At 41.7% G+C, this 26,350-nt stretch overlaps 1 protein-coding gene across 1 annotated transcript in view; it reads right to left on the bottom strand.

Moving 5' to 3' along the window:
* Positions 1–26,350, bottom strand: part of LOC124117338 — a 31,742-nt gene continuing 5,392 nt past the window's right edge. Inside the window, exons 3-18 of the mRNA XM_046479155.2 lie at positions 25,477–25,709; positions 22,557–23,010; positions 20,802–20,992; positions 19,084–19,290; positions 18,951–18,999; positions 16,058–16,219; positions 15,862–15,915; positions 14,416–14,463; positions 11,906–11,970; positions 8,357–8,440; positions 7,160–7,288; positions 5,499–6,061; positions 4,866–4,996; positions 3,307–3,393; positions 2,975–3,037; positions 1–443 (exon numbers count right to left, since the gene is read on the bottom strand). Coding sequence (XP_046335111.2) covers positions 348–443; positions 2,975–3,037; positions 3,307–3,393; positions 4,866–4,996; positions 5,499–6,061; positions 7,160–7,288; positions 8,357–8,440; positions 11,906–11,970; positions 14,416–14,463; positions 15,862–15,915; positions 16,058–16,219; positions 18,951–18,999; positions 19,084–19,290; positions 20,802–20,992; positions 22,557–23,010; positions 25,477–25,709 — 2,616 coding nt within the window. The 3' untranslated portion in view covers positions 1–347. The remainder of the gene's footprint in view (positions 444–2,974; positions 3,038–3,306; positions 3,394–4,865; positions 4,997–5,498; positions 6,062–7,159; positions 7,289–8,356; positions 8,441–11,905; positions 11,971–14,415; positions 14,464–15,861; positions 15,916–16,057; positions 16,220–18,950; positions 19,000–19,083; positions 19,291–20,801; positions 20,993–22,556; positions 23,011–25,476; positions 25,710–26,350) is intronic.

Below are 26,350 nucleotides of genomic sequence, written 5' to 3'. Positions count from 1 at the left end.
TTCGCAAAGCTATGATGTCCGTAGAATGTTCTACACAATCACGAATAGACAGTTGAATAGATAATAGACCAATAGATAATAACAGTCACGAAATCAAAGGAAAACGATTTCAATATCACTTCCTGAAATTTCACCATCTCAGATATTCTAAGAGGGACGATTTAACCACACATATTTCTGATATGCTGAATCTCAAACTAGCCAATTTAAGGATCAACAATTATCATCCATATTAACAACCTGAACAGCTAGTTTGTTATCATAAACAAACAAGCACACGCCTTAGTTTGTAAACAGTTTGTGAGGAATGTTGACATGGGAAGACGTAGTAAGTTGTGGGACAAGTATCAGATGGTCGACTTGAGAACCTGGAACCGCTTGAGAGACATTCTGACCGATCCTAGTTCCTTGTCCACTTGATCCAATCTTCCCTCCAGCTCACCCTGGAACAAAAGACAGATCAACACCAGGTCAGTCTGGGAGGGAAACAATCGGAGTGGGTGAGTGAGTGAGTGAGTGACTGAGTGAGTGAGTTGGGTTTAACGTCCCTTTTAACAGTATTCCAGATCTCCAGGTCTCAGATGAGAAAAATATCATGAAGTCTGACACAAAAGTTACCAGCCACGGGCAGGCATTATTTTGGACACTGATGTACAAGTATACATGTAATGGTTAACATAAAAAGGATATTGTAAAAGCTTGTCAGGACACATGAATACAATCACGCACATGGAACCGATTATGGTTTCTTTTTTATTGCACCAAAAGGATTAGTTGCTTATATCGACAAGCAGAAGATGCTGAAGACCAATTCTAACACGGATATTCACAGGGGGCATCAATATAGACCGACACTAATAGCTTACAGTGTGCATTGGTTTCTTCATGACATCTTCCCAAGGCAAGGGAATTAAATGACTACTAAAGTCCAGTTTCCATCATCGCAGAACTAGGCTGGAATTTCGTGGCACGATTGTAGCGCCACCAGTAGCTATTATGAGTTATGTCCCTTCTATGTCCCTACCACCGACCAATCAAATTCCACCTCTCATATTAACTTACATTTGCTTCGATCAAAATAGCAGCGCCCAGTCAAGACGATCTATTCAATAATCAAGATCTATATTGCAATAAAACAGATCTTATTTCGCAAAGTGCATCAAATTCCTTGAGCACCTTGATTAAAAACATGAAATCATTTGGAAAATATCTGTCAACATCGAGTTGACGGTACACATGTAAACCCTGCAACTGACCGAAATCTGCACGGCAGTTTATGACTGGTTGCCGATTTTGTAACCCGATTTTAATTGGACTGTGCATAGACTCGTTAATCCAGCCAAAATATAACTTAATAAGTGCAGGCCAGTTCGGCAAGTTTGTTTGTTTGTTGTTTAATGCCCCACTTAGCAATATACCAGCTATATGACGGTGGTCTGTAAATAATCGAGTCTGGACCAAACAATCCAGTGATTGACATCATGAGCAGTGATCCACGCAATTGCGATACGATGACATGCATCGACCAAGTCAGCGAGTCTGACCACCTGATCCCGTTATTCGTCTCTTATGACAAGCATACTCACCTTTTGTGGCAAGCATGGGTTGCTGAAGGCCTATTCTACACCGGATCTTCACAAAGTCAGTCAACTACCTTGCCTTGGGAAGATGATGTCATGAATTTGTAATCAAGTTATTAGTTAAACAAGTATTTGTCACAGAAGTGACGAAATGTCCCCCGCCTGTATATACACCAAAATACCAAATATGAAGACAATCCAGCGATTAGTTCTTGAGATATCGCGGCAACACCGTTTTCCAACTCCAAAAGCAGATTTGCCTGCTGTGACCTTGAAAATGGGGTCAAGGTCACCAAAACCGACTGGTTTCTGCGGAGTCTGTATATACACTATAGTTCCAAATATGAAAACAATCCAGTGTTTAGTTCTTGCGATATCGCGGCAACTCTGTTTTCAATCTCCAAAAGCAGATTTGCCTGCTGTGACCTTGAAAATGGGGTCAAGGTCACCAAAACGGACTGGTGTCTGCGTTGTCTGTATATACACCATAGTTCCAAACATGAAGACAATCCTGCGATTAGTTCTTGAGATATCGTGGCAACACCGTTTTCCAACTCCAAAAGCAGATTTACCTGCTGTGACCTTGAAAATGGGGTCAAGGTCACCAAAACCGACTGGTGTCTGCGGAGTCCGTATATACACCATAGTTCAAAATATGAAGACAATCCAGTGTTTAGTTCTTGAGATATCGCGGCAACACCGTTTTCCAACTCCAAAAGCAGATTTGCCTGCTGTGACCTTGAAAATGGGGTCAAGGTAGCCAGAACCGACTGGTGTCTGCGTTGTCTGTATATACACCATAGTTCCAAACATGAAGACAATCCTGCGATTAGTTCTTGAGATATCGCGGCAACACCGTTTTCCAACTCCAAAAGCAGATTTACCTGCTGTAACCTTGAACATGGGCTCAAGGTCACCAAAACCGACCGGTGTCTGCGGAGTCCGTATATACACCCTAGTACCAAATATGAAGACAATCCAGAGATTAGTTCTTGAGATATCGCAGCAACACCGTTTTCCAACTCCAAAAGCAGATTTACCTGCTGTGACCTTGAAAATGGGGTCAAGGTCACCAAAACCGACTGGTGTCTGCGGAGTCTGTATATACACCATAGTTCCAAATATGAAGACAATCCAGTGTTTAGTTCTTGAGATATCGCGGCAACAAACAGGTGGGACGTACGGACGGACGTACGGACGGTCGTGAATACTATATCCCCCGCTTCGCGCTTCGCGCGGCGGCGGACAAAAACATATGGAAGATATGCTGACAAGGCCCTGACCATGTTTTTCATGCTTACATCAACATGATCAATAAACAAGCCATGTGCTTCCTGCAAAGATACGACAATATTACTATTTCTAGATTTACCATGGTTACCAAAATTACATACCTGGTCTTGAATCATCTTCCTGTTTCGACCATGAATTGGAATTTTGATCAGTGCTGACTCCAGCTGAAAATATATGTCATTCTATCAAAATCACTTTCACACTTATTTAATTCATACTAGAATTTCAACAGGACAACTTCATTGGTTTTAACAGATCCTTGGAAACCAAGATGCTTAGAACCAACAAGTATTTTCCACACAAAACATTCCCCTTATTTCTTGTTGGACTTTACAGGGTTTGCATAGTGAATTGACGACTGGCTCCCCATATCCCCAGTGAGAAGACTGGTCTAAGTGATGTATACTAGGGAAATATTCATGGCGTAAAGTACCTTTCTCTTTTCAGCCTGCAGATCGTCATAGTGCCGCTCTAGTTTGTCGACCGTCTGAAGTCGTTCTCGTAGTCGCTCTTCTCGAGTCTGAAACACCAGGTTGGTCAAGAATAAGACAATGACAGTATTAACTACGTACCAGGTTGGTCAAGGATAACACAATGACAGTATTAACAATGTGCCAGGTTGGTCAAGGATAACACAATAACAGTATTAACTATGTACCAGGTTGGTCAAGGATAACACAATGACAGTATTAACTATGTACCAGGTTGGTCAAGGATAAGACAATGACAGTATTAACTATGTACCAGGTTGGTCAAGGATAACACAATGACAGTATTAACTATGTACCAGGTTGGTCAAGGATAACACAATGACAGTATTAACTATGTACCAGGTTGGTCAAGGATAAGACAATGACAGTATTAACTATGTACCAGGTTGGTCAAGGATAACACAATGACAGTATTAACTATGTACCAGGTTGGTCAAGGATAACACAATGACAGTATTAACTATGTACCAGGTTGGTCAAGGATAAAACAATGACAGTATTAACTATGTACCAGGTTGGTCAAGGATAACACAATGACAGTATTAACTATGTACCAGGTTGGTCAAGGATAACACAATGACAGTATTAACTATGTACCAGGTTGGTCTAGGATAAAACAATGACAGTATTAACTGTGTACCAGGTTGGTCAAGGATAAAACAATGACAGTATTAATATGTACCAGGTTGGTCAAGGATAACACAATGACAGTTTTAACTATGTACCAGGTTGGTCAAGGATAAAACAATGACAGTATTAACTATGTACCAGTTAGTTATTCTTGGTAATGTTGTATGTTGATTAGTGATTTCAAAGGCAGATAAGAAATTCAAAACCAAGATGGCAAAGAAATCTAGCTGAATCATATTAGAAAACTGCAACTGATTTTTGATTTGGTGGTCAAAGTGAACTATAAAGGGTCTGTCTGATCTCCAGGTATTTAATCGGACAAAAAGATCTGACATTAATACGACCGAGAGATTAAAGACTGGACAGCTGAGGAGGAGCCAATCTCATTAAAATCAGACCTCAGTTCTCGCTACCGCTAAACAAAGATCTGAGGACATCCCATTAGGGGTCACGTCAGACCGACCTTCATCCGACCAATCAGAGCATCGCTTACCAGATTATGAAAGTGACAGTCGGAATGTGATTTCTAATCACGCAACCTCCAAAACTTTAACTCCGAACGATAGTTACGGGTTTAACGACTGAATCCATACAATCAAGACCATCTATTAGCCATTCCAGAATGTTCTTTTGTTGAGGTTTCAAATTTGTAATCAAGAGGTCAAAATATGTTTCGAAGCGTAGTCGCCAATTTGAAATTAGTGCCGTAAAGCACAAGAAAGCTGCCTTCTGATTGGTCATTCCATTGGTCAGTCAAAGGTCGCACAAGGTCGGTCTGACGTGACCTGTAATGGGATGTCCTCAGATCTTTGTTTAGCGGTAGCGAGAACTAAGATCTGATTTTAATGAGATTGAGGAGGAGCAGGCTTACCATGTTCTGTCTGGGAGACGTCTGAGATTTGGCGGGTCGTGCCATGGACGTGTCTACATCCTCCCACTGTGGACGAGACACGTAATTCCCTGATCGGACCTTGGCCAGGGTGCCCTCTACAGACTTGCCTCCTGTGGAAGGTTGAAAAGAATTCATTGAACATTCTATTTACACATACCCATTCCTTGGTCATGGTGGTAACATATTATAAGCTTTAGGGAATGTGCACATATTTCATGTTCTTTGCACTGCCTCCATGATCTAGTGGCAGAGCATCTGCCCAGAGAGCAGAAGGTCCGTGGTTCGATCACCAAAAAACAATAAAAGATGGCACTTGTTGTTACCCTGCCTGTCACTTGGCAAGAAGGGGATAAAACAAGGGGTGGTCGGATCAGAATCCTCCACCTACCATATATATTCTGTACCATGTTCATTTTTCAGTTGTTCTTGACAACTCTATAAGGATGTATACCGAAACATCGCCATTACAGTAAAATAAAGAAGTTCTTATCCATAAATTCTTATTGTGTCTACTTTGTAATCTTGAAAGTGATGTTAAACCCCATCACACCTCAAATTCTCTCCAACTCAAATCCCATACACATCTTCTCCCACCACATTCGTCTCACTGACCTGGGCTTTTCCTGGTCGACACCTCCACAGCGGAAGGGACAGCTTGCTCTGACCGTGACCTTGACAATTTGTCCTTGGTGATCTTTTGGCTGCTCTCATGACCATTGGTCAAGTTGTTCAGACTGACGTCCATCCTCGTTGGAGTGGATTGTTCTTTGGGCTGCAGTTTTAGTTTGGTCCGCTTCGGAGACAGGATACCATTGTGAGTTCCTACAGAATCAATTTGAGTATCGGACCGAGACATATTCCGACTTTGACTTTTGGGTTTGGGTGAGTTTGATGACTTTCCCGACGAGGTATTTTTTGGTTGAGATCGTGATGAATCAAGTGTTGAGTTAGAGGCAGCCTCTCTGTACCTTCCTGGGTAGGCGACTTCACTTCCGTAAAATTTCTTCTGCAGTTTTGGCTGGAAACCATCCCTGAAGCTGGTGGAGGAGTCAGTCTGAAGTCTGCGAAGCTCCCGCTCGGCCTTCAGTAGAGGTGAGGGCGCGCTGTCACTGTCAACATCCGACTCTGGAGATGATTCCACTCTCCGCTGACCCCCGGGTTCACTCACGTACAACCTGCCGATACAATTAGCTGAATGAGATAGTGAGTGAGTGAGTTTGGTTGAACGCCGCTTTTAACAGTATTCCAGTTATATCGCGGCGTGTCAGCTTAATGTGGGAGGAAAGCCCGAAGTGATGCATGTCTCAGAAGAATATAAAAACTAAAGTCATCCTTGAACTTACTGATGCTGCCTCTTCTAAATGCCACCAGCAACAGCTGAGAATCAGTTTTGGCTCTGATGGGAACAAAACACCCAAGTACTCTTCACCTCAGACCCGATATGGAGTCCAGCACCCGATATTTGCCGAGACTAGACCAGAGCTCCAGATAACTCTTTGAGCATTTGAGTTTTTACCCGAAGATTTCTATTTTAATTGGGTTATTACATTTTTCATTGGGTAACCTATATTTTTTCACTCATCTATTTATCACTCTATTGGGTTTTTCCCAAATTGAGTACACATTTTGAGATATCAAAAAAAGAAAAGAAAAAGGTTCTACATGTATATAACGGTTTTAAATATAAGGCTTGACTTGGAAAGTAACTTAGCTCGTAATTGGGTTTGTAAAATTAGCCCAGTTGTACGCACAGCTGAAAAAGCTTCATTGGGTATTTACACGTGCTGTTTTCGTACATTTGAGTTTTTCATTTAATGCATGCGTTTCTGTGCGTAAGTAAATTGAAAGTAATTGGGTTTTGAATATTCTTGGGGGGTATTTTATGCAAATAGGCAGCTTATCCATTAGTCATTTGTTAGTCGCCTCTTACAACAAGCATAGTCGCCTTTTACAGAAAGCATGGGACCTGAAAACCTATTCTATGCTGGATCTTTACGGGTCAATAACCAATAGAAACCATGGTAACATATTGCTGAGTGTGGCGTTAAACAAACAAACAAACAAACAAACTTCAATGACCAACAATGTGAAAAAATGGGTATTGTAGTTGGGGTTATAAATACACATTTTTAAGAGGCCACCCTGCTAAGAATGTTGAAGCAAACTCAATACCTAAATCAGGTTTCCACAAGGACATATATACAGACGCACATCCAGAAAAGGGAGGGTTCATATAATCCCCAGTCACGATATTCATGAAATTTTCAAAGTACCTTTCCATGGACCTGTATGGCACAGCAGGAGTCCTGCCATTGGTTATCTCCCCTTGATTCGGTTCAGCTGAGCGATGAATATCACTATATCCGTATGAGTCTTCGTAGCTGGTCTTTGCTGACGCCATACTGTGAAAAAAAATACTTTATTACTTGCCCGTGAAGAGATCACCCGTTTAATAAACATACAGCTTTATTACACTTTGTGTAATACCAAAACGCGTGCTTATGTACTCTCGGAACACGTTTCACGAACAAATATTGAAAGCTCTCAACATCCCTTGGCGTATTCAACGACATTGTGTGTGGAGATGATAGATCACTGGGAGGAGCTTATGCACACTCGATGACCCCAGCAACCTTGTTGCTAGGCTGACGTCACATGGCATTGTTTCGCCGATGGATCTTGCAACAAAATTCCACAAATTACGTCATCGGGTATTGTGACGTGATTGTAAACTTTGAGGTGCAAGGCCCCGTTCCACAAGGCGATCGTACTCTAGCGCAACGACAGTCGTTAGTCTAAGTTAAATTATGTGAGTTGTGATAGCCTTAGCACTACGATAATTTTGTGGGACGAACGCCTGAATTCTAAAGGTGGACCATTGTATGATATTAAATTCATACGTTTCAACTTTTGACGTGTTTGAAGTATTATTCTGTTAAACTCAATTGGATTATGCCATGGATCGTGTAGGTGTCAACTATTCACTCGTTTCATAAAATTGGTATTACACGGGAGCTCGTTTAGTATTCTATATATATCATAGCCTGGTACATGGATGGATTCAAAACTTCAAAACACAACAAATTATGACAATCGCAAGAGGAAAACAAATTTATATTTGAAATTGGAAACTAAATAGGGGTCAAAAATTTGAAAGCATGTGTAACTTTATCTTTGTAAACTTTCCAAAATGGGATCCATTTAGTCAAATATGGGCTTGCTATAACATTATTTTCAAATTAATGGGCTTTTTTTAACATGGCTCCCATGAAGAAATACTTTGTCTACACAAGGTTCAAATTATTTTTTACAAACAGCCCAGCATGGTCAGACACAAATCGCTGATGCAGACAACAATTTTGAGGTCACATTTCAAGGTACACCTGCACGAGTGCATCTTTGCCAAGACATGTTTGGAAGGTTAAAGACTGCACATGCGCGCAATACAAACACAGCAGAACATCTCTAACCTCAGTGCAATTGCTGCCTTGTGTTTCAAGTTCTCATTCTCCCTCCCAAGCTGTTTGTTATGAAGTTCCAACTTGGAAATAATCCTGAAATTCAAACAGAACCAGTTGTAGCATTGCAGCATGCTAACACAGAAGGTTTTCAAACATCTCTGCCTTGTTTATATTGAATTAACTTCCCTATATTGTTACATTTATGCAGGTATAAACGCAAAAACCAGTGTGCAACACTGTGCCCACCGATTTTGATGTTATAATTCCACAAACAATATCAAGAGTCAGTTCTTCAACATCAATCAAATCTTTACCATGTTTACCTATTTATACGAGTCAGCACACAAAAATCTTCAAAAGTTATCATGTTGGGATGCATAACCCAGCAATATTCCTACTATATGATGGCAGTCTGTAAATAATCAAGTCTGGTCCAGACAATCCAGTGATTGACATCATGAGCATTGATCTACACAATTTAGATACCATGACATGCATGAACCAAGTCAGCAAGTCTGACCACCTGATCCCGTTAGTCGCCTCCTACGACAAGCATAGTCACCTTTTACAGCAAGCATGGGTTGCTGAAGACCTATTCTACCCTGGAATCTTCACGGGTCTATAACCCATAGAAACCATGTTAACAGTCAGGTGACAGAGGAATAACAAAAGTTGAAAATGACAGTCTAGCATTACAAACACACACTGGCTACACCCTTGATACTACTTCCCTATAACAAGTAAGACCAATCAGAATCTTCCAATAAGTATTTGGATAACATTGTATATTATACACCGCCCAAGGTCCTCTGAACGGATAACCACACACCTCTTCAAGAAATTGTCAATTTTACATGAAATTCAATTCAAATACTTATCCTGTCTCACACATTGCATTTTGTTTCTTTTTTGCAAACAAGAGGGGAAAACTTGCTCGCAAACGCAAATGTTTGCAAGAAACATCCCTCCAGGACACATTATGATGAAGAGCCAATGTAGAGGCGAGTGCATGTGTCTCGTGTGGATTGCAAGTTCTGGGAGGAGGTAAATTGGCATCAGCATAAGCCTGGAGAATGGCAGATTGTAACCAAAAGGTGACACTAGTGCGGGAAACCTCAGAGCAGGAAGCCGGAGACAGAGGAAAAAGCGGGTGTTTACAATTCTGACAAAGGCCCTTTATAGCAGTAATATTTGCTTGAAGTGCCCTAACAGGGCAGAGTGTCAACACCTGCTGGTTATCTGTATTGATGATTGAGGAAAGCAGGGGAATAGTCATGGACAGGCTGCTTTCGGGAAACCTCAGAGCAGGAAGCCGGAGACAGAGGAAAAAGCGGGTGTTTACAATTCCGACAAAGGCCCTTCATAGCAGTAATATTTGCTCGAAGTGCCCTTAAAAGGGAGAGTGTCAACACCTGCTGGTCATCTGTATTGATGATTGAGGAAAGCAGGGGAAGAGTCATGGACAGGCTGCTTTCAGGGAACCTCAGAGCGGGAAGCCGGAGACAGAGGACGAATCAGGTGTTTACAATTCCGACAAAGGCCCTTCATAGCAGTACCGGGTAATATATGCTCGGGGAAGCAGGGGAAGAGTCATGGACAGGCTGCCTTCGGGTTGGGCGTTTCAAGTTACGAATGGCTGCATTCGTAGGCAAGGTTTTCACTTCTTGTTCAAAAAAGGGACAAAATGCTACATGTGAGATAGAATAAGTAAGAATTGAGCTTTTATGGAAAGGAAATTGTTCAAAATATACCTCTGTTCAGCCAGCAACAAAATTTGGTACTCAGTGAGGGACGAGATGGTAATGTAAACGAAAAACCTTGAAGCGTGTAACAGGCAGATCCCCAGGAAGTTGAGAATGTAACTTGAGTGTTCACTGAACCATGCCTTGAGCATGCTATAGGGCATTTAATAATTTGCATTTATGACTATATTTTTCAAGATTCATATAATTATTCTATAACTATGTTTGTAATACACCCTTGTGGAAAATCCAGGGTAGGACAAGTAACCCGCAACCTATACTAGCCATGCAAGGCAACACAATGGATCTGGAGGTCATACTCAATCTCATTAAAATCAGATCTTAGTTTTCGCTACTGCTAAACAAAGATCTGAGGACATCCCATTACGGGTAACGTCAGAACGACCTTTCGTTAATTTTGACCGACCAATAATATGACTGACAAGAAATTGACATTAGCCAATCAGAAAGCAGCTTTCTCAAGCTTTACGACACTGGGTTCAAACTGGTGACTACTTTCGAAACATATTTTGACGTATTCTCGATTAAAAAATTCAAACTGATAAGAAGAACATTCTGGAATGGCTTATAGGTGGCCTAGATTGTATGGATATAATCGCAAAACCGATAACTGTCATTCGGAATACCCCATGTTAGATATTTCGTGGTTGCATGATTAGAAAACACATTCTGACTGTAACTTTCACGATCTGGTAAGCGACGCTCTGATTGGTTGGATAAAAGGTCGTTCTGACGTGACCCGTAATGGGATGTCCTCAGATCTTTGCTTGGCGATAGCGAGAACTAAGATCTGATTTTGATGAGATTGAGGTCATACTCAATGACTTAGTTGACTGAGTGCCACAGTACCTGAGCCATGGTACCTCATATGAGTCACTGGATTGTCGGGTCCAGACTTGATTATTTACAGACCACCATGATATACCCAAAACACTGCTGAATGTGGTATTAAAACAGCAAACATACATACAAGACAAATTGAAAATGCTAAGGACCACCCAAACTTCTTTTGAGTAGTATATATACAGTCAAGTCTTGTTAATCAGACTCTCGTTATTCCGACAATCGGCTTTATCCGACACTAATGATGGGAACCGATTAAATCAGTGCTATTTAGACCCGTTAATGATAGTCTCGCACTCCAACTCCGACACACCTAATTTGCAACGAATTACTGAAATCACTCATTAATCAGTCTCGTTAATCCGACACAGTGATCAGCGTACTCTGTGGTCATCTGCCCGCGAGTACACAGCCCGTGTTTTGATGCGAGACGAGTCGGCTGGTAGCTGCATATTACAACGGCTGCAGAGATAAACTTGCTTAACTATAAACAATCAATGCTTTAAATATAGAAAACAGGATTAATCACATGCTTGGATTACCTCAATCTCATTAAAATCACGCAGAACAACCTTTCGCAAACAATGACCGACCAATGAAATGAGTAACAGGAAGTCAATGTTAGCCACTTAGAAAGCAGCTTTCTTAAGCTTTGCGGTACCAGTTTCAAACTAATATTTTATTTTTATTTTTTTATTACGTGTTTGTATCGTTATCTATCGTGTAGTTGTCCGATTTTCGATCACGAACATTGATATTACTTAATTTCGTTTATCCGCCATATTCGTTAATCAGACATAATCATATGCAACCAGTCATGTCGGATTAACGGGACTTGACTGTGTATGTATGTATATATCTATCTATCTATCTATCTATCTATCTATCTATCTATCTATCTATCTATCTTATCTATCTATCTATCTATCTCTTATGGGGTAACTCCACTTACTTGTCACGTTCTGCCACCTCTTGGCGAGACAAGTGTAGTTTTCTATCACTGTCCCCCATACGACCCTGAAAGAAGCAAGTGACTCAAGTTACTATCACTATGATCATGATAAGCTATAAAGTGAGTGTGAGTGAGTGAGTTGGGTTTAACGCCGCTTTGAACAGTATTCCAGTTATATCACGCCGTGTCAGCTTAATGTGAGAGGAAAGCCAGAAGTGATGCAGGTCTTAGGTGTTTACCACTTCGGTGAAACCCACAACCTCGGTATGGTGCTGACAAACCTAGAAACATAATCGGGGCAAACCGGGATTCGAACCCACAATCATAGGTTTCTGTCATGCCTGAGGGTGAGGTGAGATGAAATGGGCTTGAACGTCGCATCCAAGATTACTGCACTTACATAGTGACATGCATGCATGTGGCTGCTTGTACTAGTGTACAGACTAATACCAATTTTATAGTGCTAGCCCACTGAGATGCCATGCCGCAGTTGAACACGAATACAGACACAGACACAGTATACTGACTCCATGCCGACAACTTCTTGTTTTATGCCGAGAGATAGGCAGTAGACAACAAGTACCCTCTCTGAATGTCTTTTGGTATGATGCGACCAGGGATCTAACCCCCGATCTTCCTCCTTCTATGACTAGACCATGGAGGCGGTCTTTGCCTAAGGGACACAACTCTGCATAGCGAAATGCAATGACGACTGGGGCACCCACGTACCCTGATAGTCTATAAAAGCCATCATCTGTGTGTTAACGATAACCTCATAACCAGTTCCAATAATGGCAGAAGTTGCAGGTAAGCCTAGTGTATTTCAAGGCAAATGCAAGTGTGGCAAAACCATTTGATAAACATCATTTTGGTAGTTGGTATTGAAAACTGAGCTTTGCCAAGCCCACAATCTGCCATCTTAATGATCTAGCATCTCATAGCCTTCATGTTCAGTATTTATCAGCATGATTTTGATATACCGTATTCAACGTAATAAACGCCCAGGGCGCTCTCTCAATTAGAAATAGGGGTCTTTATTAGAATATTATTTTAGTGAAAAAAACAGAGTTGAAAGATAAATTTCGTGGTTTATGCTGACGGCCTGAAAAGTTTATATACGACCGATGTATGTTTCCAGAATTTAATTGCCCATAATTAAGGGTGCATAAATAAGTCTTGTGTACATTTATGAATCGGACATGTCAGAAGGGGTGCTAATTGGGATTGTTCACAAGCCAATATATTAGCAAATATTGCCGTGGGTGCTTATTAGAGCGGGGCGCTTATTACGTCGAATACGGTAATGCATATTTGAATAACTTCAGTGGAGTCCATGGAGATTATCAGTATTACCAGTACATCACAGTTTGAAATGCTACTTAACATGTAACAGTGTGTTTGTAAAATACTGGTACAGTCAAACACCGTTGTGTCGAAGATGAAGGGACCTATGTAAATAATCCAAGTTATGTAAGATTCCACATAACCGAAAATGATAACTAAAGAAGGAATACGCAGGGAGCAAGCTTTCACTTTGCGACAACCCTGAACACATAACCGACAGATCAAAGTTTGATCCAACAGTGTTTGATTGTATACTGCATTTTTCATGCATATATTCATCTTGATGGCGAAGTCTACATAAGTGATCGAAAAAGCAAAACTATTGGCGCCCAGCTTTCAGTGGATAATGTGTCCATATATTGAAATGTCAAACATGTGAGGGACCAGTTCAAAAGTTTCATGTCAGATAAAAAACTTAATTTCTCAAATTTTGAGTCATACCCCTCCACCCCAACAGCCCAACTTCTGAAAATGTTGAATTTCCGAGTTTAGCATGTTTAGTGGCCTCCAATCTCATTAAAATCAGACCTTCATTCTCGCAAACGCTAAACAAAGATCTGAAGACATCCCATTAGGGGTCACGTCAGAACGACCTTTCATCCGACCAATCAGAGCGTCGCTTACCAGATTATGAAAGTGACAGTTGGAATGTGATTTCTAATCATGCAACCTCAAAAACTTTAACACATGCTTAACGACTGAATCCATACAATCTAGACCATCTATTAGCCATTCCAGAATGTTCTTTTGTTCAGGTTTCAAATTTGTAATCGAGGATTTCTCAAAATATGTTTCGAAGCGTAGTCGCCAATTTGACATTAGTGCTGTAGAGCACGATTGGCCACTCCATTGGTCGGTCAAAGTTCGCGCAAGGTCGGTCTGACGTGACCCGTAATGGGATGTCCTCAGATCTTTGTTTAGACGTTAAATGAGATTGAGTGGCCTCTTTTGTCACGTAGGTCAAACCTGTCACCTTATATTACGTACTGCACTAGATGGACTATTGCCAGCTAGGATAAAAGCCGACCTTGTGGAAAGACTGGATGTAATTAACAACTCCTAACAACATTAGAATGACAATAGGAAAAACACTAAAGAAATAAATGAATTGCAATACAAAATTCAGGCCAGGACGCATCACTAGAAATCAATGACAATATAATTACCCTTAAAATATCATGCTCTTTCTCCAAATCATCATACTTGTCAAGCAGCTGCAATTATAATAAAAAATTTCATTTTTAGTACACAAATTTGACAGCTATTATCCTGCCCTAAGCATCAAGTGAAGGTTTATATGAAACATGCCAGAGTTTCAGGGATGCTCAATCAAAAAGCAGCTATATATAATATTAATACAACATTGAGTGTTCGTCAGTGTGTGGGATTAACGCCACTGTACACAGTATTTCAGTTGTCACACGGTGTGTCAGATACGTCACACGATGTGTCAGATACGTCACACGGTGTGTCAGATACGTCACACGGTGTGTCAGGTGTGGGAGTAATAAGAAATCATGGAGACAACCACTTTGTTGAAACCCAGGGGTATTGTGCTACAAACAGAAACATCCTGGGATTAATATCCACCATGACAGGTTCCTGGCACATATAACATTGTATAAGGGATGCAAGTGAGTGAGGTGGGTTAACGCCGCTTTGAACAGTATTCCAATTATATTGCAGTGCATCAGTCTGATGTGGGAGGAAAGCCCAGAGTGATGCAAGTCTCAGACGTTTACCACTTTGGTGAAACCCACGAGTACGGGTATGGTGCTGACAAACCTAGAAACATAATTGGGGATAACTGAGATTTGAACCCATTATCCTAGGATTCTGGCATGCCTAAGGGACGCAACTCTGCACAGCCATTTTAAGCACCTTAGACAATACCCATGTCCCACCCCCACTCATGTCCCAACCCCACCAATGTCAACCCCAACCCCACCCCATCCATGTCAACCCCCAACCCATCCCACCCTTGTTAACCCCAAACCCACCCATGACAAAGCTCACCCCACCCATGTCAACTCTCACCCCACCCAACCATTGTCAACCCCCAACCCACCCATGTCAACCCTCACCCCACCCATGTCAACTCTCACCCAACCCATGTCAACCCTCACCTCACCCCACCATTGTCAACCCCCAACCCACCCATGTCAACCCTCACCCCACCCATGTCAACTCTCACCCCATCCCATCCTTGTTACCCCCCCCCCCCCCCTACCCATCCATGTCAACCCCCAACCCTACCCATGTCAACCCTCGTCCCACCCTTGTCAACCCTCACCTCACCCCACCCATGTCAACTCTCACCCCACCCATGTCAACTCTCACCCAACCCATGTCAACCCCCAACCCACCCATGTCAACCCTCACCCCACCCATGTCAACTCTCACCCCATCCCATCCTTGTTACCCCCCCCCCCCCCCCCCCTACCCATCCATGTCAACCCCCAACCCTACCCATGTCAACCCCCAACCCTACCCATGTCAACCCTCACCCCACCCATGTCAACCCCCACCCCAACCCACCATTGTCAACCCCCACCCCAACCCACCATTGTCAACCCCCACTACTGTTCTGTTGACACCATGTACGTACATACCCTCTTGAGAGCCTCCTTGTCCCGTCTATTGCTGTCTGTCAACTCATGTTGATGCTGAAACACAAGCAGACATGGCTAAAGCCTCACGCATACAATTCCTAGTACAATGAACAGAGGGGGTCTTCATGATATGGCACATCTACACCATAAAAAACCTTCATTTAAACATGCCATGTACAAGAAAAGAAAAACCAACCTTGTACGCATCTTTCAAAGCTTGGGCCTGCTGTCTGTTTTTAGCTTCAAGATCCCCACACTGACTATCCTTGTCTTTGACGAAAGAGTGAAGTTCGTCAACCCGCCCTCGTAGCTTCAACACCACTCGCTGCGACTCATCATAGCGTGTAGAGTAATCGGTCTGAAGGAGGAATATCTACATCAGTACTCATTGGGGAGGAAACAACTAGCTCCACAACAGCATGACAATACTTGGAGACTATATGAATAATGTACATGACAATACTTGGATACTGTGTGTGACAATACTTGGATAATGTATATGACAATACTTGGATACTGTGTGTGACAATACTTGAATAATGTGTGTGACAATACCGCGATAATGTATATGACAATACTTGGAAACTGCGTGTGACAATACCTGGATAATGTATATGACAATACTTGGATAATGTATATGACAATACTTGGATACTGTGTGTGACAATACCTGGATAATTTATATGACAATACTTGGATACAGTGTGTGACAATACCTGGATACTGAACATGACAATACTTGGATACTGTGTGTGACAATACTTGGATACAATGTGTGACAATACTTGGATACTGTGTGTGACAATACTTGGATACAATGTGTGACAATACTTGGATACTGTGTGTGACAATACTTGGATACTGTGTGTGACAATACTTGGATACTGTGTGTGACAATACTTGGATACAATGTGTGACAATACTTGGATACTGTGTGTGACAATACTTGGATACAATGTGTGACAATACTTGGATACTGTGTGTGACAATACTTGGATACAATGTGTGACAATACTTGGATACTGTGTGTGACAATACTTGGATACAATGTGTGACAATACTTGGATACTGTGTGTGACAATACTTGGATACTGTGTGTGACAATACTTGGATACAATGTGTGACAATACTTGGATACTGTGTGTGACAATACTTGGATACAATGTGTGACAATACTTGGATACTGTGTGTGACAATACTTGGATACAATGTGTGACAATACTTGGATACTGTGTGTGACAATACTTGGATACAATGTGTGACAATACTTGGATACTGTGTGTGACAATACTCTCAGTCTCAATTATCCAGTGTATCTCCATCACCAATTTGTAATCATAGTTTTATTTCAAGTCAGGTTCCAATGCCACAACACTGTTTAATCAAACTACACTATTCCGTTACGATTCCCGTTACCACTAATACTCCAATTGTCTTGTTACATACTGACTCAATAAGAACAGGGCACAAGTGGATAGATGAAGACTTCCCTCCCCTTGTCTTGAGACTAAGGAAAACACCCTTTCCTTCTAGAAAATCAGGGGCGGTTGGGTAACCTAGTGGTTAAAGCGTTCGCTCGTCACGCCGAAGACCCAGGTTTGATTCCCGACATGGGTACAATGTGTGAAGTCCATTTCTGGTGTCCCCCGCCGTGATATTGCTGGAATATTGCTAAAAGCGGTGTAAAACCATACTCACTCACTCACTCACTCACTCACTCTAGAAAATCATGTACAACAATCTTCCTTGTGAACTCACTGACCCTGTTTCATGAAAATCTCGCAAATGTAAGATGTTCTAACCCCAAGATAATATTTACCACAGGGCATGATCCTCTAGTGGTTTTGTATCACTCTCTTAGCTAAGGTAAACTTTACATGTATAATCTTCAGTTATGGATGGGCAACTTTCTCATGACAGGCAAAGAGAGTTACCTCCCATTGGCAATCAAGATGGCAGTGACACACCCAAGAGTAACAGCACTATGGATATGGGAAATACTTTGCTGTGGTAATATGAGTAGTTTGAATTAGCCTGATCATGATGATACAAACTCACATGTTCTTAAGCATTCTTAAGCATTCTGTATTTGTTCAAGTAATATTCATTGCCAACGGTTTAAAAAATTTGCAACCAATCATGAAACTGGGACATGTTCGGGTAATTGTTTTTGGAAGCTGGAAACTTTGTTTCCAGGATCAAAAGAAAGAAGGAAGAAATGCATATGTGAGATATGATAAGTTCAAAAATTTTACTTATCTAGTTTAGTTTTCAAGTAATTTTTTCCGTCACTGTGCACAGCACAAAAAGCTGTACCCTCACAAGTAAGCAAACCCGATAAGTACAGAGCAAGTTGCATGATAAAAAGTATAAGTACACATACTTGAAGGCAAGTGTTTAAGATAGTGACTCGTGACTTTTCATGGTTCTACGATTTATGGGGGGCACGGGTGGCCCAGTCGTCTAAGGCGCCGCGAGTCGCTGTGCAGAGTTGCGTCCCTTGGGCACGCCAGAAACCTATGATTGTGGGTTCAAATCCCGGTTCGCCCCGATTATGTTTCTAGGTTTGTCAGCACCATACCCGTGCTCGTGGGTTTCACCGAAGTGGTAAACGTCAGAGACATGCATCACTTCAGCTTTCCTCCCACATTAAGCTGTCACTCCGCAATATATAACTGGAATACTGTTAAAAGCGGCGTCAAACCCAACTCACTCACTCACTCTACGATTTATGTACATTAAGGCAGGGTTGTTCCGAGTCAAGAATCTATGAGGAAAACTCAGACCATAGCATTGTACAGCAACAAGTGAGTGAGTGAGTAAGATTTTTTGCTGCTTTTAGTAATATTCCAGTAATATCACGGTGGGGGACACCAGAAATGGGCTTCACACTGTCACAACAAGGCAATATCTTTGATAGGGAACAGCACAGAGACTGCAGCTAATAAAAATCGCGACATTGCTTCAAAAATGAAAGCTATGGTGGCAAATGAAACTTGGGTCTTTATGCTAATAAAACTGAGATGTGATACACTGAATAATCGATGACTGTCACCTTAGACATACAGTATATGTAGTACCATACTCACCGCACGAATTTCTAACCCTTGTAATTTTTGTTCGAGGTCCCTTATTCGTCTGAAAGAAGAAAAATAACAGGTTTTCAAACTCACATGACAGTATGTACACAGAGAAGAGAGAAGAAATGTGACAGATACTGACACTTTGGCATCATGAAGTTGATCATCTAAGCTCTGACATCGCAGTTTCAGTTCTTGGCTCTCCTCTCGCAGGATTCGTTCATGTGCAGATTCACTGGATGTGTGTGCAGCACTTAATGTTGACCTCAACTCTGCCATTTCTGCCTCGTAGTATTCCCTCAGGTCAGACAGGTGCTTGGCGTGCTTCTCTCGCAGGTTGATTCTCGTACTGGGAACACACATTAATGTCCGTGTGAAATCTTCAGAAATACAAATCTGCTATATCATGTATATATAGAGAATCTCACCCGAGTGTCTTTTGATATCAAATATATCAACACAAGTTGATAAAAGTGGAAAAATTCAGAGGCTTGCCGAGGATTTTTGACACTTTTATCAACGAGTGTTGATATGTTTGACATCAAAAGACACAAGGGTGAGATTTTATTTATCATCCAATATCATTCTTCCAACTTTTTCAATTTGTAGACAGTAATAAGCAGTGTCTTAAGTGTAAAAAGTACTGCTAACAGCTTCAGTAGCAGAGCCATTAGTGATGTCATTTGATTGTGACGTCATGGTAACAGTGACGTCACAATGGTTTGCAAAGCATTGTGATGTAATTTCATTGCAGCGATATCTACACTGTAGATATCGCTTGATCTCATCCAAGCGATATCTCCTGTAGGAGCCAGTTTTGGATGGTAAATACGTTGCTTTGATTCTTCACCTGTTAACCATTTATTACCAAGATCAAAATATGGTCAGATTTGGCAACATTCAGCACACCATGGAGGTTCCAGTTAATTGAGTGAGTGTGGTTTTACGCCGCTTTTAGCAATATTCCAGCAATATCACGGCGGGGGACACCAGAAATGGGCTTCGCACATTGTACCCATGTTGGGAGGTTCCGGTTAAGAATAGGTCCCCTGCAACCTGTGCAAATGGATCGTTGTTCACAATATCGATCACTAGATTATCTGGTCCAGACTTGATTATTTACTGGACGCTGTCATATAGATGAAATATTACTGTGGGCGTTAAACAACAAACAGATAAACATTCAGCAATCAGCAGCAATCTAATAAGTTTTATAATCAAGTCTCGACCAGACAATCCAGTGATTGATTTTCATATAGTAAGCAATGATTTACGCCATCAAGGTACGATGACATGCATCAACCAAATCACTCAGACTGACCATCAGTGAGTTAGTATGGTTTTACACCGCTTTTAGCAATATTCCAGCAATATCACGGCAGGGGACACCAGAAATGGGCTTCACACATTGTACCCATGTTGGGAATCGAACCCGGGTCTTGAGCATGATGAGCGAACGCTTAAACCACTAGGCTACCCGACCGCCCCTGACTGACCACCAGATACATTTTATCCTCTTATGACCGGCACAGGTTTCCAGGGACCTATTCTAACCTGGAATCCCCATGGTTGGTTTCTTGTTTAACGCCACACTCAGCAATATTCCAGCTATATGACGGCGGTCTGTAAATAATCAAGTCTAGACCAGACAATCCAGTGATTAATATCATGAGCATCGATCCACGCAATTGGGATTGATGACATGCCTCAACCAAGTCAGCAAGCCTTACCACCCGATTCAATTAGTCGCCTTTTACGACAAGCATAGTCGCCTTTTACAGCAAGCATGGGTTGCTGAAAACCTATTCTTCCCCGGATCTTCACGGGTAGAATCCCCATGGGGACTGGAGGAGTGTTTACCTCATGGACAGCTGACTGTCATCAAACAAAGAGTCTCCCATTAGCACGGACTCCTCGCCACGATAGGGAAGGTCGTGGCGGAGACGCACATCAAACGGTCGTTCGGCAGCCGGACTAGGTCGGTGCTCATAAACTGGTGGGGGGCTTGAGTGCTGACTTTCTGATAAGGATTTCTTCGAAAAAGACAATGACTGAAAAATAAGAATTTTTATTAAAAATAGGAAATGGAATAATCATGGTAATCATAATACTAGAAAACAAAATATATGCTTTTTAGAAACATTATGATGCATATAGAAGAGGAGGTTTGAATACTAAAATACCCTGCACCAAGGAGAGAAATTTATACCGTAAGTGAGATTACTGCCGTTATTGTGATGAGTGAGTGAGTTAATAAAGTAGCACGTAGTCAACAAAGGCATTATGATTGTTTGTTTGTTTCTTTGTGCCAAGGGGACACGGGTGGCCAAGTCGTCTAAGGCGCCGCGATTCGCTGTGCAGAGTTGCCTCCCCTGGACACGCCAGAAACCTATGATTGTGGGTTCGATTCCCGGTTCACCCCGATTATGATTCTAGGTTTGTCAGCACCATACCCGTGCTCGTGGGTTTCACCAAAGTGGTAAACATCAGAGACCTGCATCACTTCGGGCTTTCCTCCCACATTAAGCTGACATGCCGCGATATAACTGGAATAATGTTAAAAGCGACGTTAAACCCAACTCACTCACTCACTCACTCTTTGTGCCAGGTGCTACCCCATCGAAGTCCATATAGTCTCAACGGCCATATTTGTTGCCCAATCCCCATCTTCATCCCATGATATGGTAACCATGGAGAACGCCATATCTCTCTTCCAGCGGTAACTGAACCAGTTGCACACCCAGACTTGAAATACACGCTAGTCAGCTAGCCCAAGGCTACTAATACATGGTGAGGACAAGTAAAAATCCAATGATGGTTGTCCTCATTGACTGGTTGCATTTCAGGCCTAAAATTCTCAATGCTTCACTTTGGCTACTGAGTAAAACTGAATAAAACAAATTAAAACTGAATAAAACCGATCAGAATGAAACAAAGTAAACATTTTTGTTTTATTCAAGTATGACTACAGAACTACAGATAAGCTGCGTATTTGTGTAAAATACCCCCCCCCCCAATATTCAAAACCCATTTACTTTCACTTTCAATTAACTTGCGTACAGAAACGCATACATTAAATGAAAAACTCAAATGTATAAAAACAGCATGAGTAAATACCCAATGAAGCTTTTTCAGCATGTGTACAATGGAGCTAATTTCCGAAACACAATTACTTTCTGAGTCAAATTTACTTTCCGTGTCAAGCTTATAGTTAGAGCCGTTATATACATCTAAAACATCATTTAATTATTTGTTTCCTCATTTTGGGAAGTACGTAACAGAGTGATGAGTAGATGAGTGGAAAAATATTGGTTACCCAATGAAAAATGTAATAACCCAATTAACATGATTAAAATAGAAACCCTAGAGTAAAAACTCAAATGCTCAAAAAGTTATCTGGAGCTCTGACGACTAGTTACAAACTCTAACATTTGTTTAAGTGACATATTTCTACTTGGCCTTATCATGCTTATGATACCTTAACTATTGGGCAGTTTGGCAAGGACTATAGGACTAGTGAATTTCTTATGCTGTAAGGACTAGTGAAATATGGTTTTAACTAGTCATCTGGACTAGTCTTTACAAAAAAAGAATTTCTAAGTCTGTGCACCCTACCCTGTTAGAGCTCTTCACCTTGGACATCGGCATAGGACTGCTGTACACACCGCCCCGGAGCAGACGGTCTCCCGTCACATCCAACCTTGTCCTTGACAAGCTTGAATCTCCCAAACCCGTGGATCTCCTTGGCGATACATATCCAGTCTCCATGGCCACATAGCTACGTTCTGGTGACCGACTAGGGGAGTCAAAGGCAAGTTCAAGGGACCTTCGTACAGGCATTGATGTCGATGTCTGTCCCAGATATTCACCGAGACCGTCATGGGATGGAACCCTTCTCTCTGAAGGGGACCGGAGACTCGGAGTCCGCAATGGGTCCGATGATGTGGGACCACGAGACAGTCCACCGTATGGCATATCCTCTTCCTCTTCCCCTTCTCCAGAATCCCCGGAACTGTAGTCCACCAGTCCACCTCTGTAAGGCTCCATGACCGGAGAGACAGGGCGCCGGCTGACAAAACAAAACAAGTTTGTTGTTATTTATTTATTTATTTATTTATTTATTCAATTTATTAATTTATTAATTTATTAATTTATTTATTTTATTATTATTTATTTATTTTCTATTTATTTTTATTTTTATTATTTATTTTTTTACACAACCAATTTGTAAGGATTAAGCTTCACACTAAGTTAATAAATATGGCAAATATTTGCCCGTCTTCACCATTTGTAAACTTTGATGGACACCTGTAGCGAACTTAAACTGACCTGCTGTCTGCTGTATAGGTAACCTATACCTAACAAGTATGCTACAAGACGTGCCACTCCATGTATAACTCTGTAATGTCATATACTGAATTGAATAAAAAATATTTTTAAAAAAAAACAAGTGTGTTGTTTAACGCCACACTCAGTAATATTCCAACTATATGACAGCGGTCTGTAAATAATCGAGTCTGGACCAGACAATCCAGTTATTGACATAATGAGTATCGATCCACGCAGTTGGGATACGATGACATGCATCAACCAAGTCAGCGAGGTTGACCACCCGATCCCATTAGTCGCCTCTTACGACAAGCATAGACGCCTTTTACGGCAAGCATGGGTTGCCGGAGACCAATTCTACCCCGGATCTTCACAGGTCGAGCATCGATCTACGCAATTGGGATGCATCAACCAAGTCAGTAACAAGTAGCCGGCAAGTGCAGTAGCAGGTCTTGATTTAAGGAACTTGATATAACTTTCACCAAGTGTATGTTGACATGAAAATCTAGTTGCACCAGACATAAGGCTTAAAAAAATAAAAGAATTGGTTCTCAGGCAATGGCTTTTGAAAATATAGTGCGGGCGGGCGGTGTGTTTTTTTTTTGTTTTTTTTTCTAACTAGTATGCAACCAAATAAACAGTTGTGTACAATCAACCTGGGAAAGGGCTTCCCTGCATAAATGTATTCCTTGATGAGTAAAATACTAGAATACAGTTTTTGACTACCACTGGACTTGTAATATTTAAGGATTTTTTGTTGTTGGAAAAATGGAAATAAAAACGAAACGTGCGGCGGACTTTAGGATCATGCGGGCGGTGCCTCAGAACCAAGAGTACTATTTTTAGCCTAAACAGACATAACCATGATAACAAGGTTGCACCCTGGTCGAATAAATTTATGAAAGTTGAAACAAAAATGCATAACCTAGTCTAAGTAAGTGCAACCCCTGGTCTCTCATGATTGTGTACTGTGTCATGTATTACACATAACACAGCAACTAGTGATGTAGTATGGTAAATAAAGCTAGAAGTATAGAGTGTGTTCAAAGATCATTGTTGTGTTGACACTTAAGGGTCAGTCGGATACAAATTTGACACTTTTTAGCATGCACCTGGTGCTTGAACTTGAAGACATAAATATTAGGTTACATTTTTCAATAATAGGTTGCACGCTTCACATAGCTAAATCTAACCCTGAGTAGACATGTCAAACAACCAGGGCCCCAATCAACAAAGCAATATAACAGCTGCAAATGTCGTAAACCATGTCCTATCACCTTAGCGCTACAATCGCATTGTGGAAGTGGGGGGGGGGGGGGGACAGATCTCGGATTTATATACTTTATCCAAAGAAATCTTACAATTTTGTCAACAACCAAGACATGTGCTAATGTGTCCCATGAAACCCAATGAATGATAGGTAGGTGCGCCGTGTCTAGGGCATGCTCCGTACATGTATTGGTCAGTGGCTTGACCACTGAAGACAAGGTCGGCAATGGTCAAGAAATCATCATCTGCTGTACCTATTATGTTATGTGTGCCTATGTCAAGCTAACACCAGCAACAAAGATCCTCCCCACCTGTCATGTTTAGTGTCCGGTCTACCGAGGACCCAACCAGGGGCAAGGCATGCCTGGGCAACTCCCAGAGGGAGTCCAGAGAATTGGGACAGCAACATGTGTCAGTGAGAGTGAGTGAGTATGGTTTTACGCCGCTTTCAGCAATATTCCAGCAATATCACGGTGGGGGACACCAGAAATGGGCTTCACACATTGTACCCATGTCGGGAATCGAACCTGGGTCTTAGGCGTGACGAGCGAACGCTTTAACCACTAGGCTACCCGACCGCCCCCCAACCGGTGTCAAGTCAAGTAAGCCATCAACAAATATGCACCATACACAGTTTTCGACACAGCCACTATTCCTAAACTCAAGCAGAGTACAATTTCTTCTGGTCTAGTATGATCAGCTGATACTAGTCCATAAACTAACAGAATATCTACTGAAAATAATGCACAACACAAATACTGCCAAGATGACACAAAACAAATTGGCGCAGACCTCATCCCTTAGTCAGTGGCAAGATCACTTAGGAATCCCAGTGCACATGCCAGAGTGAGTCTAGATAATGTGTCAAAAATCTTACATTTTTCAGCTCGGTGTGCCAATGTCAAGGACAGGCTCCATCAACAAAGATCCTCCCTACCTGTACTGGTCAGTGGCTAGGTCACTGAGGACTCGGTCAGCCAGGGGTGAGGCATCCCGGAGCAGCTCCCGGTGTGAGTGGAGGCGGTGCTGGATGGCCGACTGCTGCTTGTGCAGCTCCCTCTCCATCTGGTCCTGGATGTCCTGGATGAGGCGCTGGTGCTCCGAGTACTGGGACTGGAGCTGTGTCCTGTGCTGGTCCTCCAGCACCTTGAACATCTTCAGCCAGGACACCTGAAGAAATACATACATACAAGATCAGCACGGTTAGCGGTTATCAAGTGGGGGAGAAGTAGCTTCCAGGTTCTAAAGATGTCCATGCAGATGAAACTACCATCCTGACCATGAACGAATGTGCAAACATGAGCGATGTTGGTGATGAATTCCATTATTATATTTCCCTTTGTCCTTTTTTTAAACACCAACTGAAAATATAGGTTCTAATATCATATGCTACAAACCCAAATTTGTTCAAAAAACTAAAAGAACTTTTTTTTTGTAGAAAAATAAGTGTCATAAAAAAAGAGTGAAAACAGTAAAATCTTCCATGTAAACCATCCTGCCATCATATGTATATCCTGTTTGTATCATGTGTATCCCGGCCTGAGCATGCTGAGTGTAAATAAAGTTTTGTTCTGCTAACAACATGACAAAACCAACGTCTTGGAGAAAATATACATGTAATCATGGTAATACAGAATGTGCCAAAAACTTTTGAATCCCAAACTTGGCTCTTCATGCTCTTTGTAACATTTTCAGTGCAATTTAGTGTTACCATATGGAGTTTAATTAACGAACATAACTGGTGAGGTGAAATGGGGTTTAACGTCGCGTCCAAGATTATTGCACTTATATAGCGACGTGCATGTACGTGT

Source organism: Haliotis rufescens, unplaced genomic scaffold, assembly GCF_023055435.1.
Source record: "Haliotis rufescens isolate VD_foot unplaced genomic scaffold, xgHalRufe1.0.p SCAF_21, whole genome shotgun sequence".
Classification (NCBI taxonomy): Eukaryota; Metazoa; Mollusca; class Gastropoda; order Lepetellida; family Haliotidae; genus Haliotis; species Haliotis rufescens.
The sequence above is the reverse complement of the archived record's forward strand: the minus strand, read 5'-3'. Positions and strand labels throughout refer to the sequence as shown.